This window comes from Phaethon aethereus, assembly GCF_964289735.1.
Source record: "Phaethon aethereus genome assembly, chromosome: Z".
NCBI classification, from domain to species: Eukaryota; Metazoa; Chordata; class Aves; order Phaethontiformes; family Phaethontidae; genus Phaethon; species Phaethon aethereus.
Window position 1 is genome coordinate 13,134,978 of NC_138577.1, and position 21,796 is coordinate 13,156,773.

At 45.2% G+C, this 21,796-nt stretch overlaps 1 protein-coding gene across 1 annotated transcript in view; it reads right to left on the reverse strand.

Moving 5' to 3' along the window:
- The window catches only part of PDZD2 (PDZ domain containing 2), a gene marked incomplete at both ends in the record, with an annotated part of 144,023 nt that overhangs the window by 53,643 nt on the left and 68,584 nt on the right, over positions 1 to 21,796 (reverse strand). Inside the window, one exon of the mRNA XM_082012980.1 lies at positions 12,058 to 12,460. Coding sequence (XP_081869106.1) covers positions 12,058 to 12,460 — 403 coding nt within the window. The remainder of the gene's footprint in view (positions 1 to 12,057; positions 12,461 to 21,796) is intronic.

Consider the following 21,796-nt stretch of genomic DNA (forward strand, 5'->3'; position numbering starts at 1 on the left):
AAAAAAGCAAGCAAGCAAGACACGATTGCCAGTTATCTCAGAGAGAGGAAAAAACAGGATAACAGAATTATGATAAACCCTAGGAAGTTTTCAATCTTGCAAGACAGCAAAATGCACAATTTGGAGGCAATTTTTAGGCCATGTGTTGTAGTCACCGGGCACCAGGTCAGCTATTTCTGACTGGGTCTGTTCTGCACACAAGTAACATTCTCACAGTATGCAAACGCCTAAGTAGCAAAGATGATTAAAATTTCATCCCAAACTGTGAAGAGTATGTACAAATTGCCGCTTGTTTCAGAGAAGGGGAGCGGCTAAATATATCAGCAAACACAAGGGCTGCGGCAGCAACCTGCAGATTTTAGGCCAACTTTGTTTATCAGAGCCTTTATGAAGTGAAGAAAATGTGTTTTTTCCCCTGATCACTGGGGCCCTACGCTGAAACTTTTAAATGCAATGCGAGATGAGTTTTTCAGATACAGAAACAAAGAGGTCAGTATCTACGCCAGTATCTTAAGAACAAAGTGAATAATAATAATGTTACACAACCCCTAGACCACAGGTAGGAGAAACAGGAAAAACAAACCAGGTGTCTTAAGAGGTAACCCAAAAGTCTGAGCCTGAAAACATATACACCTGTGGATAATTTGTTAGCTTGGAAGTCATGCACATGGGCAATATCTCAACAGGTTTAACTGGGATTCTCAACGCATTGATAAACACCCGGTCTCCTGCTGAATAACAGTACATGTCAGGACAGAGAATACTTCGAGATAAATTAGAGTGATACCTGAGACGTCGTGTTAAATGCAGGGGCAAGAGTCAACTATATTTACCCACTTAAAAAACAGAACTGAGCTACAGCATGAAAATGCTCCAGAGAGGTTTTATTGCTATAAAGTACCTCGCACCCATAATGAAAACAGTGTAACAGAGAAATACAATCTCTTTGCCTCCCCCAGCCAAGCCCAGGCTGAAATGATGACCATCTATTCTTCTGACAAGATGCTACTCTGTTAAATCCAGTTTGAAAGCAGACCTTCCAATAAAGTTTAACAATACAGTCATAAAATTGCATTTAATGATTTGCAAAAGCTTTTTGGAATGCAAGTTATGCAAAGGCCCATGACGTGCAGCGCCTAGCTTGCATTCCTCAGCACTCCTCACTATCACACATCTTATTAAAAAAAAATCCCCAATTCATTCTTAACTGACCCAATCTCAAATATTCATTTTCATAGCAAAACATTTAATAGCAGCAAGACTCCACTGCTATTAATGCAAGCACCATCTTATTTGCCTTGAACTCCCACTGAAATCAAAAACACTTGCAAGCTAAAGCATTATTCAGTCTGGACATGGACAGCAGAATGCAGCCACAATAGAGACAACGAAACCATGTGGCACATACCCAAACATGTATTTCTTTTACTCATTTTCAAATGACACAGTCACCATCTCCCGTGTAAGAAAAAGCTGGCCCCCGAGTCCCCACCAGTCAGCTGCATGCATTTCACTGGGAATAAACAATTTGGTGTCAACTGGAAATCAGACCCCCTCACTGTTTTTTCCCTCTTTTTCAAAAAACATTCACAGCTCTTCATTCAAGCACATGCTACAAAGCAAACACCCCCTCCCCCCAATACACACATACCTCCAAGGCACATCACTCCAAGACTTTGAAAGCTAAGTATTAAAAAGCAGATTGCTAGCCTTTTTTTGAGGCCAGCCTCTTGGAGCAAACGGGTGTTCAGTAAAGCCCCCTTCCCCTTCCCCTCTCCACGAAGCAGCTATCTCTTCTGCACACAGCAGCATGGGATATTTCACAGCCAGCTAGGAAATGCTGCTGCTTTGAATGTGCACCTTATGTGACTTCATCACAGGAAAGCCTTAATAGTAAAGCCCTGTGCCAATTCCAAGGATTTGTAAAAGCATTTAGATTTTACTTAAAACCAGTTTTCTTCAGTTATTGGTGATTCCCAGGTTTAGGTTTAAAGCCTAAGCGCTTTAAAAAAAGAAAAGAAAAAAAAAAAGCAGTGATGCATGTCTTTCATTTTGAAATTTTTTCAAGGATCGTATTTTCAAGCTCTCCTTCATAAACAAAGAGACTACATGCTCATTTAGTGAGGTTAGCATTCTGGTGTACTCACCCCGCTCCAGAGACTTACAATACCCAAGGGAAACTTCAAGTGTAGTTAGATTTGGCAGTTTGCAGGTCTGATGCCACTGCCCTTGGAGCCTGCAAAATCCCTGCCCAGAAGGAGCACGAGTTTAACTGCTGACCAGTCTCCTCTGATCAGCTGCACAATTCAGGGTGCTGCTTGGCCGCTGTCAGTTTCATGTTCCTATTAACATCTGAACTTCTCCATCCTCTCAGAATAATTCTCAGAGCTTCATTTATAAATGACTCAATCCCCCCAGCTTTGTTCACAAGTGACACAATAAATCTGCACACGTGCACCCACAGGTCTTGGTGCAAAAGCATTTCATGCCTGAAGCTCAGAGATGTGCTTATGCCAGTCCAGTCAAGTGTCTCGAACTCCAGAGGTCCTCAGCAAGGACAGAGAGAGAGGCACTACCAGCTCCCATCGCAGCAAGGGACTGTGTGATACTCAGCTCTGATCACTCTTAATAACAAGGAGACCAACCTATACCGCTTAACCAAAGGCGGGTCACAGTGACAAGGCTCATGACTTGAGAGCCCAAGTGGAAAGGGCTCACTAGATAACATAGGCTGAATACCTCTATAGGACAGTCCAGAAAAATCTCATGCAAGCCACCTGAGATTCAGCCAAGACGGACACTCAGAAAGACATCCATGCTCGCTTCGAGATTGTCAGAGGAATAAGAAGACAAAATTTCCCTTCACAGATTTATTCCCCATCTCCTGGGAGCTAATGTTAACTCTGCTCAGACCCACCCCACAGACTTTGCTTGTAAACCCAGAGCAGCAGCAGACCCGCCTACAGAAAGGAACTGTGGATTCCTCCGATGGAAGGGTTTAATGGACACGATGGACCAACACTTGTCAAAGATGGTGTCAGAGGAGGAGATGAAAGCAGGTCATCTCTTGAAGTTCCTTCCAGGCCTACTTTTTTTTTTTTTTTTTTTTTTTTAATTCCCTCACATAGCAAGCAGACATGCAAATGGTCAAGTCAGGCTGCAGTTGGGCTAATGGCTAATTTTTGTTCTCTGCAGTTACATCACTCTTTCCTCCTAACTTGGCTCTTTCAAGCAGGCAGCCCTTTGGACCAGACTTTTCCACTTGAAGCTGATCAACTTCAAAGTGCCTAAGCTACAAAAAGTTACAAATAATTAAAATGTTTTTAAAGACCGTATGAATATTCTACTTGGATTAATCACAGGCAAAAAAAATGGGTCATCTTATGTAACAGACCGCAAGCGAGAATGGAGAATACAGCTGGCAGCTTCAAGTGGGTCCCCGCAGGCCATCTTTCTCCACCGTGAAGCCATTGTACATCAGGCGGCCTCTGTTCAGAGCGAGCCTACATCTGGAATAAACTAGCGTGCTGCAGATCAGAAAGGAAGCCTGCTGCCAGCGCGACGTGGGGAAGCTCGCCTTCTGCCTGCTCCAAGTGCATACCATCAAACGCTCTATTTCATAAGCACATCATTAATAAAACAAAAAGGAGCGTTTTTCCTCCGAGTGTTGAGGAAAATAAATAAATACTAAAAGACGACATCGGAGCCGTTCTTCCCCCTTTTCTTTCACCAGCTAATTGCAAGGGAGTTTAAAGAGGTTTGACTGATTTTGACTGTGCTGTGTTCAAGAAACTACAAATCTATATATACAAGGGAAAAATTGCTTTGCAATCTTGTATTAAAGAAAAGCTTGGCAGGAGCAAGGTGTAAACAAATGGAAAACAGAAACGTAGTAAGTAGTTAAAAAGTCAGACAGTAAAATGGAAAATGTAAAATAGTCGTCTACAAAAAAAGCACTTTCTGTCACAGCAGCAATTCAGTTGAACCTGGTGTAAATATGTAACAATTTTAAAATAAAAACAGAGATAAACCCTGATGAGAATACCAATAACTATGCAAGGTCTGTACACACACACACTGCCTGCCATGGGCCCCAACACGGCCTGTGGGATGTCTCCTTCTGCATTTCAGCATGGATTTTCACTGTCTGTCTGCAGGGATCAGTTCCCACTTACAAACTTCACAGGTTTTCCCCTCAGGAGCAGCAGAAGCAAACAGCAAGCTCTTCCTCACCAGCCACAAAGCTGCTTTGGAAATGTGAGACTTAAGAGAAAGTTGTAAGTTTCACACATTTAAAAAAAAAAATTACTTCAATAGGCTTTACAGGAGCTGGCAGCCAACGTGCTGATCACACGCACCTGAAAACCAACATAAAATCTCCCAAACAGAAATGCACCACGTTCAGACCAGCGTGTAAGCACTTGCCTTCAACCAGCGACCAGCGCAGCGTCCTTCTCTATGGGGACAGGCAGCACACTGGGATGGCCACACCAGCACACCACTCCCCAGCATCCTGCACTGATGTGGGATAAATAAAAAGCACTGGTCCCAGCTGCCTGCCCCACCTTGGCTCAAATCATGCCTATTCCCACCATCTTCAGTCCCCAGCAGGCCGGTGGGAGAGACAGATCAGTAGCTGGGGAATTAACTTGCATGATCACACACCAGGTGAGTAGCTCAAACAAGCTCATCCATCTCAAGATACAGCCAAAAGCCATCACTCTTCACATCATAGATATTAGTGTGAATGACTCAGTACCAGAAAATCATGCCAAAATCTGATTTTTGCAGATTCTTAACAAAGCAATTATTTCATTAGTGGATAATGAGTATATTTTTCATCTGATCTTAACCAAGTTATTTTTAGGGCCAATTTGACAGGAGGACTCCTGCTTTCATCTGCTACCTTGTGTTTTGTTTTCATTGGTGTACAAGCAAACTAAACAATTCCAAGACAAATCAAAGCAGGGGAAAAAAAGTCCAAATTCCTTTACCAATAAATTATTCCACAACAGGAGTTCTTTGTGCATCCCTACTGCCTATGAAAGTTTCTTAGCACTGAGCCACTGAAGCCTTTGGCTTCTACCTCCGGATGATGCAAGGCCATGCAGCGGGTGTCTCCTACACCACTTGAAAGAGGGGAAAAAACCCCAAATCCCAAGTAGCCCTTAATATGAATTACACAGTGTTGACCATTTGAACTTTCCATGTCCTCAAAGTAAGTCGGAGCCAGCAGCACAGACACAACTGCAATTGCATTCAAGTGTCCACTGCTGATCTAACAAGTTCCCTTGTTTGGACAAACAGCCGCCAAACACTTGGCATCCTTTCACTGAAATGCGAGTACTTTCCCCATGGAAAGAGAAGTGTCCTAGGAGATAAAGCCTGGGGAACAGTCAAAAGCAAAAACATACCCTCCCCCAAACATGTAATTAAAATACACAAAACAGGCATCACAGTAGAGTGGATGAAAATTCTGCAACTTAAAGCAGACTGTCCCTCAGGGATCCATCTCCTGAGACAGACTGCTTGTTGACATCATTTCCTTGGCAAGGGCTTTAAACATTTTATCAGCCATTGCAAGCACCTGAACTACATCATCACCCCTTACAAAAATCTGCTGGAGTCATTTGTCAACCTGAGCCACCACCATCTGGATTACACCTCCCTGGGCTGCTCCCCTCTTGCCATCAGCTGAAGCTTTACTGCAAGATCAGCCAAAGGATTTCTCGGCTAAGCCTGACCCTGGGTGGGTTTCAGCCCGGCGGTTACCCCTGGGGAGCTCAGGTTTTTAAAGGTTACAAGGTGTTTCCATTCCTTCAAGTTATCTTGCCCAGTCTCGTCCTCTTGCTGGGCTATTGGGAACGGCTGGTTGGTTAATTTGGAGTTTCTCAGAAAACACCCTTGCTGCCTGCAGTAGATTAAAACCCATCCTGGAGTAAGTCACCACGCTCTTATGTCAGCCAAACAGGGGTCTCACGTGGGAACTGGTATTACATCTGTCAGCATCAGGAATCCTTTGGCTTTGCTCAGTGGTTTCAGCACCCTGCCACAAAAATTAAGTATATGTAGCCTTATAATCCCAACTAACACCTGAAACATTACAGCACCTAAGCAAACAGCATAGTCCACTTTTTAGGCACTTACACTTGGTTTCAAACATTCACACTCAATGATTAAAACATAAAATGGTGTGAACTTACATTTCAGCTAAAGCCAGTCCTTCGCATTTCAGTTGTGGCTTTGCTGCATCTTTAATACCATATGCAAAACTAAAAAAACACCTTCTGTGTAGGTGGGAAATGTTTTCATACCAGTGCTTTCACCTATGGTTTGTGGTAGCTGAGCATGTCTGAGACCTCCTGTAACACAATCTTGTATCTGTGCTGCCTTTGGGTACAACTCATTTCCAAGAGTGAGGACCCCGTTTCAAGATGACACGTTAAAAATAACTCATTACAATTTATCTTTTACCAGACCACCTCTACGCCCAACCCTCCACCACACCCTTGAAAAATTCAATACAAAAACAGAATAGAAGAACAGATTGCTATTAAAAATTAAAATCTACAGCTACCACAGCTGTAGCTATCACTTAATTTGCAGCAAAGAAAGGCAAAACCTTAAGTTAGTTGAAAAAATTTGGCAGTGAGTGACACTTAACCCCAGAAAGTTGTGACGACAAGTTGTTTTATGGCAAGGTAGAACATAACTGGCAGCAAAAAAAAAACCCCTGTAATTTCACTACTAGTTACATCAAAGCGTTTCCTAAAACCCCAAGCAAAAACAAGGCCAACTTTTGTCAGCGCTGCACAGCTATAATTAAAAGACAGCCCTTGTCCCTAAGAGAGTTTACAACCCAAAACAGGGAAGAGAGAGGGAAGATGTGCTTATCACAGTGCACATTAAAACTTCAAGACAGTAGATAGCCCCAGGATTCACGTTAATGAAAGTTGGAAGCAAACACAACAGATAAAAAGATGTTAAGAACAGAAACAGAATCTAAGGAAGGCCTTTACGTGACCAAAGGTGTCCACATTAAAAACTAAAAATAGAGTTATTTATGTCTAAAACATGCATCATATAGGAGACACATAAAAGCCTTGATGAAACAATAATTACTGCTTAGGTCGCCAAAAGAAGTTGATGTAAAGCGACATAACTTCAGTAGCCTCAGTGGAGCTGTAAGTATTCACCCTTGTAAGTACCTTGCTCACAGCAAGGTTTTCATTTTGGTATAGCAAATGGATAAGAATTTTTTTTCTCCATCATGTTTAAAAAAATAGTAAAATGCTTAAAACCAGTGCATTATTTCAAGTCTGATGTTTTGATTCCTGTAACATGCCATTAGCCTTCCCCTTCTGCTTGGCAAGATAAGGAACATTATCCATTAACCAAAACGCAAGGTAAGGCTGGCATTTACCAATGCTATTTGGTAAGTATTGCTATAGAAAGGCTGTCAGCCTTCCTAACTACAAAGCAAAGTGCAATTCAAAAGCATTCAGCCTTTCCTGAGACAAGCCATCTTAGTAAGAAAGCAATAACGGGCCCAAAGAAAGATGACAGTTGCTGATAAAACAATACCAAGCATGGTGCAGTGGCAGCAATACAAAAGCAACTTGCTGGCTGGCAAAGACCCAACTGGTCTTTTACGTACACACACGTCCATGTGCACCTCTGTACACATTCATGAGTCTGGAGAGGGTTGTGGTCTACGTAAGCTGGGCTCAGCTGGTCTATAAGGGAGTAAAGTTGGCTAGATACACTGCTCTGGCATCTGCAACCCGCTGCAGAGTGACTGGGGTTAACAACATGGAGCCAAGATCTTGAAGCACTACTATAATCCAGACATCCCCCAAAAACCTTGGTGAGGCAAGGCATTAATATTCCCTTGCCTTACCCCCTCCCTTTTTTAATAGATGGTAAGATGACTTCACAAAAACACCAGGCACACCTTACAGGGCCACCAGACGCTGACTTGTTTCCATCCTGGAAAGGCATCCCACCGCAGCCCTGGTGCTATGACCAGCCTGGGAGACCTGGTGCACACCCTGCACTCCTCCCATGCCTTTTGTTTCTCTCAGTGGAGAAATGCCCAAAGGCACAGCGCCAGCCCCTCTCACCTGCCTCCCTTTGCTGTTAAAGCACTTTTACTCTGCGCAATCTCCTTTACCCAGTTTCTACCGGTGACTGCGAAATTTGGATCTGGACTTCCATCCCTATTAATCCAGATGCTTCTACAGAAGCAAGAGGATTCAAGGGGGTTCCAGAGGTGTTTTGTTTTTTCTTTTAATGGTTGGTGTTTTAAGGACTTCTCAGAGCAACATGCTGAGGCTGGAAAAAGTCGAGGTGGCCAGGTCACATTTCATCTCCAGCCAAGCTTCTTATGGCTTCATCAATGAAAGCCTCTCATCACATCAGCCAGACCTGCATCAGTTCAAGTCTCCTGTGAAAACTACACTCCCATCCCTCACACTCGCAACTCTGGTTCTTGCAACCCTCAGTCCTACCTCGGATCCCTGCCTGTGCCAGCTGTACCTGGCCACCTCTGGGCACTCCTTAGAGGCTGAACAGCTAAGGAAGCGGTCCACAGTTCTTCCAAAAATATCGTGATAGAGAAACTGAGAACAAAACCGAGGGATTCTGTCCTACCGTTAAACACAGTGAAGCCACAAAATTCTTACATTGTGAGGAAACCTTACAGTTTCCTTTTTGTTGTAATTTCTCAGCTGACTCCAACACTCCTCCCCATACTCCTTTTTCATCCTTGCATTTATAATTACCAGCCTAGAAAACACAGCCTTGTCTCAGGCCACTGGATAGAAGTAAACTTTGATTTCTGCATTTAAGCTCCCAGATCTTCCCAGGATGTGATGGATCATTACTCCAGCACAGAGATTGCCTGGTCTTAAATCACTGCCCACGACTCCCACTGCAGCCAGCCTGGGTCCTCTCCAAGGTCATGTCTGGTTTCCAGACCTTCGAGATCTTCCTGCCAGGCAGATATAGCCTTACTGCTTTGAATCTTCACATTCTAAAGGGCATTTAGGTTCATCCTAAAAATATTGCAGCATAACTTAACCGCCTGTAGACATTAAATGCTGCCTGCTAATTGACAGGTACAATATTTACTGAGGGTTATGTACCAGCAAACAGCCTGGCAGACTTGTTTATACATAGCAATAGCAATGCCAAGTGCACAGGAGAGACAGACCAAGATCTGGGAGATGAAAGCAAGCCTGAAGGGGACTGAAACATGCACACAAACCAGTAACACAGGAATCTCCTGGCAGGTTCACTTGACAAACAGTATTCATCTCACCTCTCATTTCACGACTCAGCATTGCTGCTGTTAGCAGCACGCAATGAGAAAATGGGAGAACAACCTCATGCTCGTGGGAGAGGAAGTACCCTGAAAGCAAACAACACCCAAGACATGTGGATGCCTCAAAAGCACTCCTGGCACAACATCCCTGAGGCAGCGTCTATGTGCTGGTGGCTGGGTTCAGTACTGCAGCTGCTAAAGACACGCAGATTCAACCCAAGCTCTTCTCCCCTGTTTTCGTTACAACAACTTCAAACTAACTTTCTACAGCGAGAAAAAGAGATGTTGCTGAACTCCATGTTCCAATTCCAGTAATTCTCCAACCTGCGTCCTGCGGCAGGAGAGGGGAAGGAGCAATGGGGAAGACCAGAGCAGTGGAGAGGTCCGGCTTCTCAAAGCTTCTTCTCTTTCCTCCCACCCGCAGCCAACCTCCAACCCACCGCAGGCTGGCTCCTGTCCTCTCAAAGTGGATATAGTGCTCCCCAGAGGGACAGGGCTGACAACCCTGCGTATTCAATTACTCAATGCGTGGAGATGACGGCAAGCACGGGGCGGGCAGCGGGAATGGAGCTGCTCTCCCTGCAGAGAGGGTGCCCTGCCAATGCATCCTGTCCCCGATCGGGAAGCGACAGCTCATCGCACGGCTATGAGAGGTTTGGCTCAGGCTTTGAAGCCTGCAAGAAGGCTGCAACTTCTGACACGATGTCTTCGATGCTGTTTTCAAAAGGCTCCCGACACGACTGGATCTCACATGCCTGCGTGCTAGGTCACACTTTGAAAACGGAGCTGGAAGTGAGATTTGAGGCTCTCAAGTGTCTTTATTCCTTGCCTTTTTTTTTTTTTTTTAATTATGACTTTTGAGCAGGACTCAAATAATTTTGAAAATTTTATTCACTATCACTATTCAATACCCATTAAGAAACTGACTTAAGCCACTCATTACTCTGATAGCAGCTACGCCATGGATGCTAAAGTGATGGGCTTCTATAAGGCCCCCTCATCTTTAAAAAGCAAAGGATGAGCAAGGCATGCTATTCAGGCTCCAGCTGTTCACATTTCTCCTTGTTCAGACGCCAGGAAAATGTAATTAATACTGACACACACAGAGGTCATATCTCTAAGCTAAATATTAAAGAAGAAAAAAAATTAAAAGAGAGAAAGAAGCAATCTTACTAAATGACTGTGCCTCCCAATAGGCTCCATGACAGGTACACCACAACTGAACAGATTATAGGTCTTAAATTTCCAGTGACTCAACTATGCTTCTACGTTTTACAAAGCCACCTTGTATGTGCTTTGCATTGAAGTTATTTATTGCTCACATTGATACATATATGTTCTGAATTTAGCAATTCAGACCAAAATGACTCAAAACATCAAGGTAACACTAGCACAAGATGGCTCTGGATCAAGAGGTTCTTTTTTCTTACATATGTATTTTGGCTTTCCACTTCCTCAAAACAAAACTCTGATCATTTTCATTTATAACATGTGTTTAATTAGACATCTTCAGAACAGTTTCAAGAAGTTTTCATATGGACCAGAGCTTTCAAAATACTGAAGGATTTATTTACTTATTTTTAAACTTTTAATGTTTTCTTTCAGAAAAACTGCAATTACAAGGCTTGCAAAAACAATATACAAACATCCTCCCCTTCCTGTTGCACCATGAAATCCAACCTGTCTCACTGATGCGAAGAGCAGGTTTTCTCAATTATGCTTCAAGACCAGCATTTTAAAAAATTGCTTTTAGCCCCTTCAATACGCACTTTAAGTTAAATTAGTTTAAGTTCACAGCTACCATTACCACCACTCTGCAGTAATATTGGGGAGCACTAATTCAGAGGACATGTTTAAACCCATGCTTTCCTCAACAGAATTTAGTGATGAGATGTCCACTCGTACTGCTCTGTTACCAGCTTCGAAGTCTTAAAACCAAAACCAGCTGCTGCAGCAAGCCCCAAGCCCAACAAAGCAGCATTCATCTGTTTATATTATCAGTGTCTCTGGAAAGATTGGCAGACAGTTCTTCTGGTGATAGATGCATACTGAAACCTGATCAAGGCTTGGGTTATTTTTCTCCATCCAGCAATGCTGCAATTCTAGCCAAGCAACAAACGCCGAGATTCCAATTAGGATGAAGAGAGAAGCAATGAAAGCCCCAATCCCACTGTCGTACCAAACATTAACAAATCATCCATCTCATCAACTCTAAGCAAAATTCACAATAATTTCCATGTGGTCCCCAAACACTGGCCAAACAAGTTTTGTAACAGAAATAAATACATTGTGGTCTGGTGCATCAAAAAAGAAGCTTCAATTGCAATGTTAACATGAGCTTTAAGATGCAATCAAGCCCAGACAGAGCTAAACATGAAGCCCCAAAGGACAAAACAACCACTGTCCACTGACACCTCTGGTCCCGGTGTTACAAGGTCATCAGTTGCCTCAAGAGAAGAAATTCTGAGACCAACGCTTACAGGGTTACAAGGACCTTCACCTCCATCAAAGACAGAGCTTGACAGAGGTTTCTCACAGTTATTATTTAACTCTCTAATCCTCCTGTCCCCCCATTTTGGACCCCATCCCATGGCTTGGTGCCCCAACAGCTTGGGTTGTCACCCAGAGTTCTCAGCCTGAGTAGTGGAACCAGGGAAACCACTTGAGAAATTCCTTTAATTTGCTTGCACGCCTGCTGCTTCCTTCCCTAGAAAAACCCAGTGCAAACATACCTGGGCAGACTGGTCACCAATGTCTGGCACACCACCATCTGACAGCCGGCACCGGTACTGTCCTCCGGTGCACTGAAGTTGCTCTTCCCCATTGCTTTCTGCTTCGGAGGTCTCTAGCTGAGCAACCTCCACCTCCATTGGGGTACAGTGCCCGTTCCCGTGCTCTGAGCCCGGCTTTTCTTTGCTGTCCTTGCTGCCTGGCGTTCTGGTGATGACCCCAAACTTCCTGGTCCTCTTCCCATTTTGAACAGCTCTGTCGCTGGGTTCGTGGCTGGGCTTGGCTTTGGGGTCACAGCTGTTGCTGTTGTTGCCGTTGGAAGGAGGAAGAGGGGCTTTGCGCTTGATGCGGCGCAACATGATCAGGTAGACAAAGCCGCCATTCCAGCACTGCTCAGCCAGGTAACTGCAAGGAAAGGGATGCGTGAGGATTATTGAGTGCTCACCCCACAGTGCCTGCATCCCACCCTGGAACTCCAACGCACTGTGCCCCGAGATGTTCGTGCACTTTCTCGGGCAGCTGATTACCCGGTGTGTGGATATGTCGGGACACCTCGAGGCATCAGCAAATGCTCTCTTACTTCAATATGAGAGGGAGGTAATACCAGGAATAATACTGGGAATAATAATAGCCCTACCAGCCATCTAGACAGATCCCACCGCAATGTACTATGACAACTGGTAAATGCTACCAAACAGGTTCCCAGCACCCTGACCTCCAGACCTGCAGCGTATCAACATGGAAAGGTGGAGCAAGCAAAGCAAAGCAGAGAGTGTTTCCAGTGGGGCATTAAAATAAATAAATAAAATTTTAAAAAATTAAAAATCAGGTAGGCTTCATTTGTGCAGCAGCCCGCAGAGCATTTGCATCTGAAGTGAGCCTCCTTAGTGAAACTAATCTTCTGCTTCGGTGTATGTACACGCTTTGAAGGCCTCAGGGAAAAAGAAAATCAGCTTAGTGCCAATGGCCTCAGTATAGCAAAGCGTGGCACTATAAGGCATCCCAGGTCCTGTAAAGGGACATGAAAATAAGGTGGATTTCCTTTACAGCAAGCATATTCCAATCAAAATAAGAGCCAAGTCATCTCAGCTGTGCAAGGAGCAGCCACCAGGTTCCCCTACCAGAGCAACGCATTGCCTCCCCTCCCAAAGTCTCTAGACATCCCTTGAAGGAATTGACATTTCTGCTGCAAGCAAATACTCGGTGACCTTACCGAAAATGTACCTATTGATGCAAAAAGGAATCTAGCTTCATGCCTCTTTGGGGAAAGCATATACCTCAACCCAAATTCTTGAAATATTTGGGTTCTGAGCCAAGGGTGTAACCAACTGAGAGTACAAACAAGCTGGAATTTGTATTAAGCAGGTTTGTATATGCCCTTTCACACTCATTTAGGCCCCAAAAATATATTGCCTTCCTCACCAGTGAAAGCAGCAAGAATTTCCCAGAGCATCAAATAAGCCTCATTGCAGCTGCAATGAACTAATCACTAATACGAAGCAGCTGGTGAACCTACAGCTATCAGAGGAGATGAGAAGCTAGGTGTGGAGTTGAACCATAGAAGACGCTAAGAGAAAATAACACAGCACTTGTGGTTGAGAGATGAACCACAGAATCACTCGGTTGGAAAGGACCTTCAAGATCATCAAGTCCAACCATTAATCCAGTGCCAACATCTTCCCTAAACCATGTCCCGAAGCGCCACATCCACACGTTTTTTGAACACTTCCAGAGATGGCAACTCCACCACCTCCCTGGGCAGCCTGTTCCAATGCCTGACCACCCTCTCAGTAAAGAAATTTTTCCTAATATCCAAACTAAGCCTCCCCTGGCGCAACTTGAGGCCATTTCCTCTTGTCCTATCACTAGTTACTTGGGAGAAGAGACCAACACCCTCGTCGCCACAACCCCCTTTCAGGTAGTTGTAGAGAGCGATAAGGTCTCCTCTCAGCCTCCTCTTTTCCAGACTAAACAACCCCAGTTCCCTCAGCCACTCCTCATCAGACTTGTGCTCCAGACCCCTCACCAGCTTCGTTGCCCTTCTCTGGACACGCTCCAGCACCTCAGCATCCTTCTTGTAGTGAGGGGCCCAAAACTGAACACAGGATTCAAGCTGCAGCCTCACCAGTGTCGAGTACAGGGGCACGATCACTTCCCTACTCCTGCTGGCCACACTATTGCTGATACAGGCCAGGACGCTGTTGGCCTTCTTGGCCACCTGGGCATACTGATGGCTCATGTTCAGCCGGCTGTCAACCAGCACCCCCAGGTCCTTTTCCGCCGGGCAGCTCTCCAGCCACTCCTCCCCAAGCCTGTAGCGTTGCACGGGGTTGTTGTGGCCCAAGTGCAGGATCTGGCACTTGGCCTTATTAAACCTCATACAGTTGACCTCTGCCCAGCGATCCAGCCTGTCCAGATCCCTCTGCAGCGCCCTCCCACCCTCCAGCAGATCAACACTCCCACCCAACTTGGAGGAGCAACTTGGGCTGGAGCAGCTCGTGAAGAACTGCAGCCCATGGGAAGGACTCACGCTGGAGAAGCTCATGGAGGACTGTCTCCTGTGGGAGGGACCCCATCCTGGAGCAGGGGCAGAGTGTGAGGAGTCCTCCCCCTGAGGAGGAAGGAGCGACAGAGACAGCGTGTGATCAGTTGACCACAACCCCCATTCCTCATCCCCCTGCGCCGCTGGTGGGAAGGAGGGAGAGAAATAGGAGTGAAGTTGAGCCTGGGAAGAAGGGAGGAGTGGGGGGAAAGTGTTTTTAGGGTTTACTTTTATTTCTCATTACCCTACTCTGATTTGATTGGTAATAAATTAAATTAATTTCCCCAAGTCTAGTCTGTTTTGCCCGTGACGGTAATTGGTGAGACATCTCTCCCTGTTCTTATCTTGACCCATGAGCCTTTTGTTATATTTTCTCTCCCTTGTCCAGCTGAGGAGGGCAGTGATTGAGCGGCTTTGGTGGGCACCTGGAGTCCAGCCAGGGTCAGCCCACCACACAATCCTTCAAAGTTATTCCTGCGTAGAGGTGACTTAATGGCAGAACAGGAAAAGCTGCTATGATAACCCCTGAAGGAAACTTCTGCACAGGAGTGAGGAAAGATCTCTCAATTACTCAAAGTAACCTGGACCAGCCTGGCAGTGTCTGGAAATAACATCATGGGTGTGTGTTTCTGTCCAGGGACATGAGCTCGTAGTTTCAGTCTACTTGTTCCCAAAGCTTAGATGTCCCCCTCAGACAACATCAGCATTCAAATCACTTATATTTAATTAGGAAGACCGGTGCCCAAGTGAACACGGCAACTACATAACCTTAAAAGCAGCCCTGAAGCAACAGGGGGAAGGACAAGTGTGTTGGCTGTGGCAAACTTCCCCTACGAATATACACCAGACTCCAACTCCATGGACAGTCCACTCAGCGGTTTTCACCAGACAAGTTGCTGTTTGTTTTTTTTTAAACTTAAGACTATTTAAATAAAGCCCTAAAACTGTCTTTTTTAAAACAACTGAAAGCAGCCAGCCAACAAGCCCTGTTGGCTAGAATGTCTGTAGCCAAGGTCAGCCATCTGGGTGGCCAGTAGGTGACACTCAGCTCAGGGAGGCACCCAGGGCTCGCAGGACCTGAAGAGTTAGCCTAAAAAAAATTCTAGAACTAAGATGGAAGTATTTTTTATTATCAAGTTAAAAGAAAAATTCTTTTAATCAACAGAAAAGAGGCAGTTTTGTTCCAGAAACAATATAGGCTGCCTGTTTTTCACATTTATCTTTCAACTCAAATTTCAAGGCAGCCAGTAAAGTTGATTAAAATTCATGACTTTTGCTTGCAGCAATACCACTGCACTCTGATCCATCATACACAAGCCTGATAGCATTGCTTCTCCTGGCACACGGAAACAGAAAAGCAGCTCCTCTTCCCATAGTCCTGTGGCTTACATGGGTGCTGCCCACCACGTTTTTATGCAGAGTGAGTTCTGCCTGACTTGTTTCTGTGCAGGTGCATGTATGTGGGTTTGTGTTTTGTTTTGTTTTTTTTAAAACACCGATCTCTATCGCTGAACTAATCATTGATGTATTTTTGAATGCCAGTAACCAAGTGCACACATTAATCAACTACTTGATTTAGGAACTAGAGGGGAATGAGAGGAAACTTAGCACATGTCCAAATAAAGTAATTTTACAGAGGCAAAAATAATTTACCATTTCACTTCCACTTGTGGCACAATTATTCTGTTCATAAAGTGCAAAGCTATGAAAAGGGAAGAAAGAAGGGTGGGGGTTTTTTGTATCCAGTGTCCACAGACAATCATCCCCACAATCTGGAGCAGGGTTACAGTGAGCGGTTAATAGATGCAGCTGCACTGAAGTCAGCAGAGCCATGCTGATTTACTCCATATGTTGAGATGGCCTGCATATTCCAGGCGTGCAGCCTGTAGTAACTCATGGGTTTATGTCTTCTTGAGTACTTCTCGGCAGTTCAAAGCACACAATAAGTTTCCAAGGAAAAAGAAAAAAAGAAATGTCTTCTCTGGGTCAGTGAACAATTACCTTTGCATGGCAGCAAGTGATTGCATACACCAAATAATGTCAGGTATTTCCGGACAGGGTGAATCCCACTGGTACCAGTGATGCACTAAGTGGCATTATTATCTCAGTTTGTTTCAAACCAAAGACCAGGCATCCCGTGCTGGAAAACCAGCACTGGTGTAATTCCAAACCCATAAAACAAGATAAGAAACTAATATACCAAGAATTTGTGGTCATTTGCTGTATTGTCCGCCCAAGACAGGGCTGTTAACCAAGGAGCCTGAACCACCATTAAGTTCTTCTAAGTACATGCTGCCTACTCAGCTGGCTTCCTTTTCCTTTGCCATTTCTTCCCCTGTTTAAGTAAGAAGCCAAAAAACTGCATGGAAGCACAGCAAGCTCAGAACACGGGACAAAAGACAGGAAAGGTTGTATTAAATGACTGAGAACCTTCAGATTTTTAATTACTTTCTATCAATCCAGGAGCATCCCATGCCAGAAGGGAATAACAGGATGGATTCAATAAAATGTAATTATACAGCCTCTAGACTGCAGAAAACTGCAAAAGCTAGACAGGACCCAAAATCCTACTTCTCGGGGGGTTTAATGTGCGCAACACAGACGTGCCTTTTTTTAGATTTGGTCCCTATAGAGCACTCTCAGAGACTTTAGCACTCAATACACCAACCATGTCTCAGAGCTGATGAGCATAGGCGGTGCTCAGCACAGATGTGGGGAATCAGCTGCAACCTCCGAGCTGTCACTTAGTTTGAACATGGTCTTCAGCTTGGATGGAGAAGGTACATGGAGCAAAAATATTCCTAATGGATCTCTGATTGGTCCAAATTTATTGAAAACTGAGACTCTAAAACTTCCTATTTCCCATTTTGGTTGGCAGGGAATGGCATAGGATTCAGTGTAAGCCCTGGATCTCGTAGACCACCTAAGAAACCTTGGGCAGCTACTTCTAGTGCCAGCGAATGGCAACATGTAGCAAATCTGATTTTAACAAATTACCAATTTTAAGAATACAAGAGATTTTACCAGCTGAAGATACATCTACTAATATTAGTTACTGAAACAAAACATTTCACCAGCAAAATGCCCATCCACACTCTCCGTATTTGTCAGTCTTTGCAAGGTAGTGTCAAGTCCCCTCAGCACAGCTGGCAGTCCCCTCAGATGCCGCAGCATCATCTCCCCAAGCAGGGTCTAAAACATCACTGAAACATTGGCTTGAACACATTTCCCGCCGGCGTGCTCAAAAGGAAGGACCACCCAGCTGCTCCTGCTGCTTTGATCTCACCCTGGCACCAGCTCTGGTAAAACCCCAGCCCATATAAAGTGCCACCCTTATGCAGCAGGGCAGACTTGCTCTCCTCTGTAGGAGAGAAACCATGAAAATATTAACAATCCTTAAATCCAGGGGAACATTTTTTTTACACTTGAAACATCACTGGAAAGTTACCTCTTACAAAGCTCAACCACAAGTTACAAAACGCAACTGGTGGCTGGTATCAGGGAGCATTTAATGTTCTTTTCGTACCAGAGCTGTGGAGAGACGGACAGGACCACTTCTTTTGGCGACTATTTTGAGTTATGCAGCCAAATCCCGTTTCTCCCCTACACAGCTGAACTGATTGCTGTGATCATAAAAACTGATGATCACTGAGTTTATTCCGAGTTCCTTGGCATGCATGTGAAGTGTCAGACTCGGAAATGGTGTCTTCCAGTAAGCTAGTAATTGTTTCATTTTTATATATATTTTTTTGTGTGAGTGTGTATAAGTATAAAGGTTTACAGACTTGACAAAAGCATGCTGTGGCAAGAGCTCTACCACATCCCATCTCACTTGAAGAAATACAGGCGGTCACACTGAGCTGCAGAAAAAACAAAGCAGACCCAGCAGCCATAAGAAAGCATCTGGATCCACTTTAGGATCAGAAATATTAAGAAGTATGTTTGCTTTACACTAATAATACTATTTAGCATTTCTCAAGAACCTTTCATCGTGATATATCAGAAAGTGCTTTGGAAATGATACACACAGAGCATCACTGACATCCCAGTCTGTCAGGCAGCTCTCCAGGGCATGGAGAAGAAACCTCAGCCAAGACAGCCACTTTCAGAGCCCCCACCTGGCCCCCCCGGGACCTGTGATGTCCTTAGCAGGACAGACAAATCACTAGTTTTTATGCTCTTTTCTGAAAAAGCATGGCGTGGTTAAAACATATTGAAATTTACTCTTCTTTTGGCTGGAGAAGGGCAGTGCAGATCGTTGCAGAACTGAAACCTCCAGCCCCAAGGGGTATTTAAAAACTAAAATTAACAAACCATCTCTCCATGACACTGGCAAATGTGCTAACTTGCTTTTCAGGTAAGACAGGGCAAATTAATGACTAACAGATAGCGACTGATAGAAGAGCACACAGATCCTCATGAAACCCTCACCTCGCTGCCCTCACTGTGTGAGGACACCCAGCCCACTACGGACAGGTGTTGGAAAGCACCGACGGGTACGTTTCACAGATTGCCATGCCTTCAGGCAGGATTCAAGTCTGCTTTAACACATGCAGTCAAAGGAGAACGCCAAGCTACGAAAAATCTTGCTGCAGCCGAGCTTGCAAGAGGTTTCACCTCCTTGGGGCTGCAGGCGCACTCCATGGCCAGCCCTCTCCTCCATCTTCCCAGAGCACTAAGCTCTCCAACCACAATTTATGTCAGCAGAAAGCAAGGGCATTGGTAAACCCGGCTGCTACTTCAACATAGTCTTGTGGGCACAGAGCTACAGCACACCAGGAACAAGCTCGATCCATCATCTCGTCACCGACAAGCCCTTTCCTGCCCCGGGCTCTGTGGGCGATGGCACACACAAGGGACGCGATGTTCTCTGCCTGCCGTAATAAACAGGGAAAAAGGCAGAAAGGGCAAAGGAAAAGTCAGTCATGGAGCAGAGAGGCTAATAACACCCAGGGAGTGCAGTCAAATAGCCCTGGGTATGCAAGAGCTACCATCTCCCTTTCGAGGACAAGCAACCCTCGGCTTGCGGCCAAGGTTAAGAAGCACCTCCCCAAGTCTCACACAGGCTGTGGCTCTCTACGCCATGCCAGGTTTTTTGCAGTGTAGCCAAAGTGGTGGCTTTCTGGACAACAAAACTCTGAATCCAATTTTTTTTGTCTGTGGCACATTTTTCACGATTAAATTTATAGCAAGGAATGCAATAAGGCCTGCTGAAATCTTGAGGGAAAAACAAATTTGGAAGTTAAATTTCAAGGTACGTTTCTGTGGCCTTTTATAAGCCAGTACAAGTGTGTTTGGTGCTGCTTAGACTCAACCCTCCACTGGATTAAAACTGCCTGTAGCTCTGAGCATCACACCATTCGTCCTGTCCGCAGCTATGCTCCAGCTGCTTGCAGGCTGCCTGCTGTCAGGCTGTGCGACACGACACACACACCACACCACACCACCATCTCGGAGAAGCAACGGTAGCAGCAAACAGGTGGGGCAAGGCCTAATCGCCACTGTTCATCAGAGAAACCAAACCCACAAGAATATAAGACGAACAGGAACAAACGCTCCCGTGATGAAGTCTGCAAGAGCCCCTCTGCAAACACACCTCTGGCAAGGCTGGCAGGAGGCCCTGGGCAAGACAACTTTGCCCACCGTGAAATCCTGAACTCTCAGGAAAGGTGAAAAGGGAGCGGAGTGAGGATTGCTGCTGTGTTTTTTGTGAACTCACTGCCTGCTCGTGGCTTTTCCTGTGCAATGAGATTCTGCTCAGCCTTGCGACACAGGACCATGACTAAAGCCTGGTGAGACACCTCACTCTACCTGGTATCGATGCAATGATGTGGCTTTGAGCTTGGGAGAACTGAATTCCTTTTCCCTTGCTGTGTTACATATCCCTCACAGCACTCCAGGCAAGTCTTTCCACGAAAAAAACAGGGCCAACAACATGTCTTACCCCACAGAATTGCTGCAAGGTCTAAGGTGGTGAAGCCATCGACTTTATGTACCACAGTTTCACAAACACCTTAAATCTGGGATCAGGCAATTCCAAACAACATCACAGCTTTCCTCCCACCCCGTATCCTGTTCAGGTGCTGGCACAGTCATTTGGGCAACAGTGCAAATGAACCCAGTGAGGGAACCGATCCAGCTTTAAATTAACCCAACCAAAAGCAAACATTCAAAAACTCAGATCTCAAGTTGGGGACCTTAAACCCAACCCACTGCTTTGATCTGGTCACAGCGGCGCAGAGGCAAGAGAAGAGGCTGATGGTGGCAGGGGACCACGCTTCTGCTCCCACCAGCAGCCCCCACCTACATTCGGCTGAGAGACACGTGTGGCCGCAGCCCAAGGGAAGGGAGTTGCACACATGGTGCAGACAGAAGCACTGGCCGGCTTCAGCTGAATGGCATTCCTACCTCCAGCTTCAAAAATTGAAAGGACAGGCGTCCTCGCTGCAGACAATGAAGCCCAGCTCAATCACATCCCCCTTGCGGGTGTGGAAAGACGACAGCCTGGATCATTACTGCTATGCTGGTACAGCGCAAAAACACACTTCTACCCTGGACACTGTAGAGACACCTCAGAAGCATGTGCAAGGCTTTGGGAAAGTGACAAGCAGAGCAAGGACCTTCAAAACACTCAGTACATGAAGTATGAGAATAGCCACACTGAGTCTCCTCCCCACCCAGAACAAACATCTCAAGAGGATGACTTGAGGAGCTGCACAGCTTCTCCATGCCTAGGGAACCCCCCGAGATCTGACAGACATCCTAGACCTAATAGATTATGCAACTGCAGTCATCTCCCCCAAGGGACAACATAAAATCCCTTGGGATTTGCTGATTTATTGGCTGTGCTAGCAGAACAGAGGAGTGATGTTGCATTTAGTCTGCAGAGATTTTGGACTCCAATTCCCACAACTGCATCTGAAAGTCCTGAGAGACACGTATACATGGTGCTTTTTGGCTTTGGGTGCTAGAGACAGACTAATGGGTATTAAGGAGACGAATTCTGTTTGTTCCTTGGTTAGTGGCAGAGCGTACAAACAGAAGTGGTCTAATCCCATCAAACCATCAGGGCACTGAATGTTCCAATTTGTTAGTTCATAGATCTGCTGCAGACATTTAGCTGGATACATGGCCTTGCTCACAAATACCATTTTCAGTCATGAGAAAACTGTGCAATTTAAAATGACTAGTTATCAGTT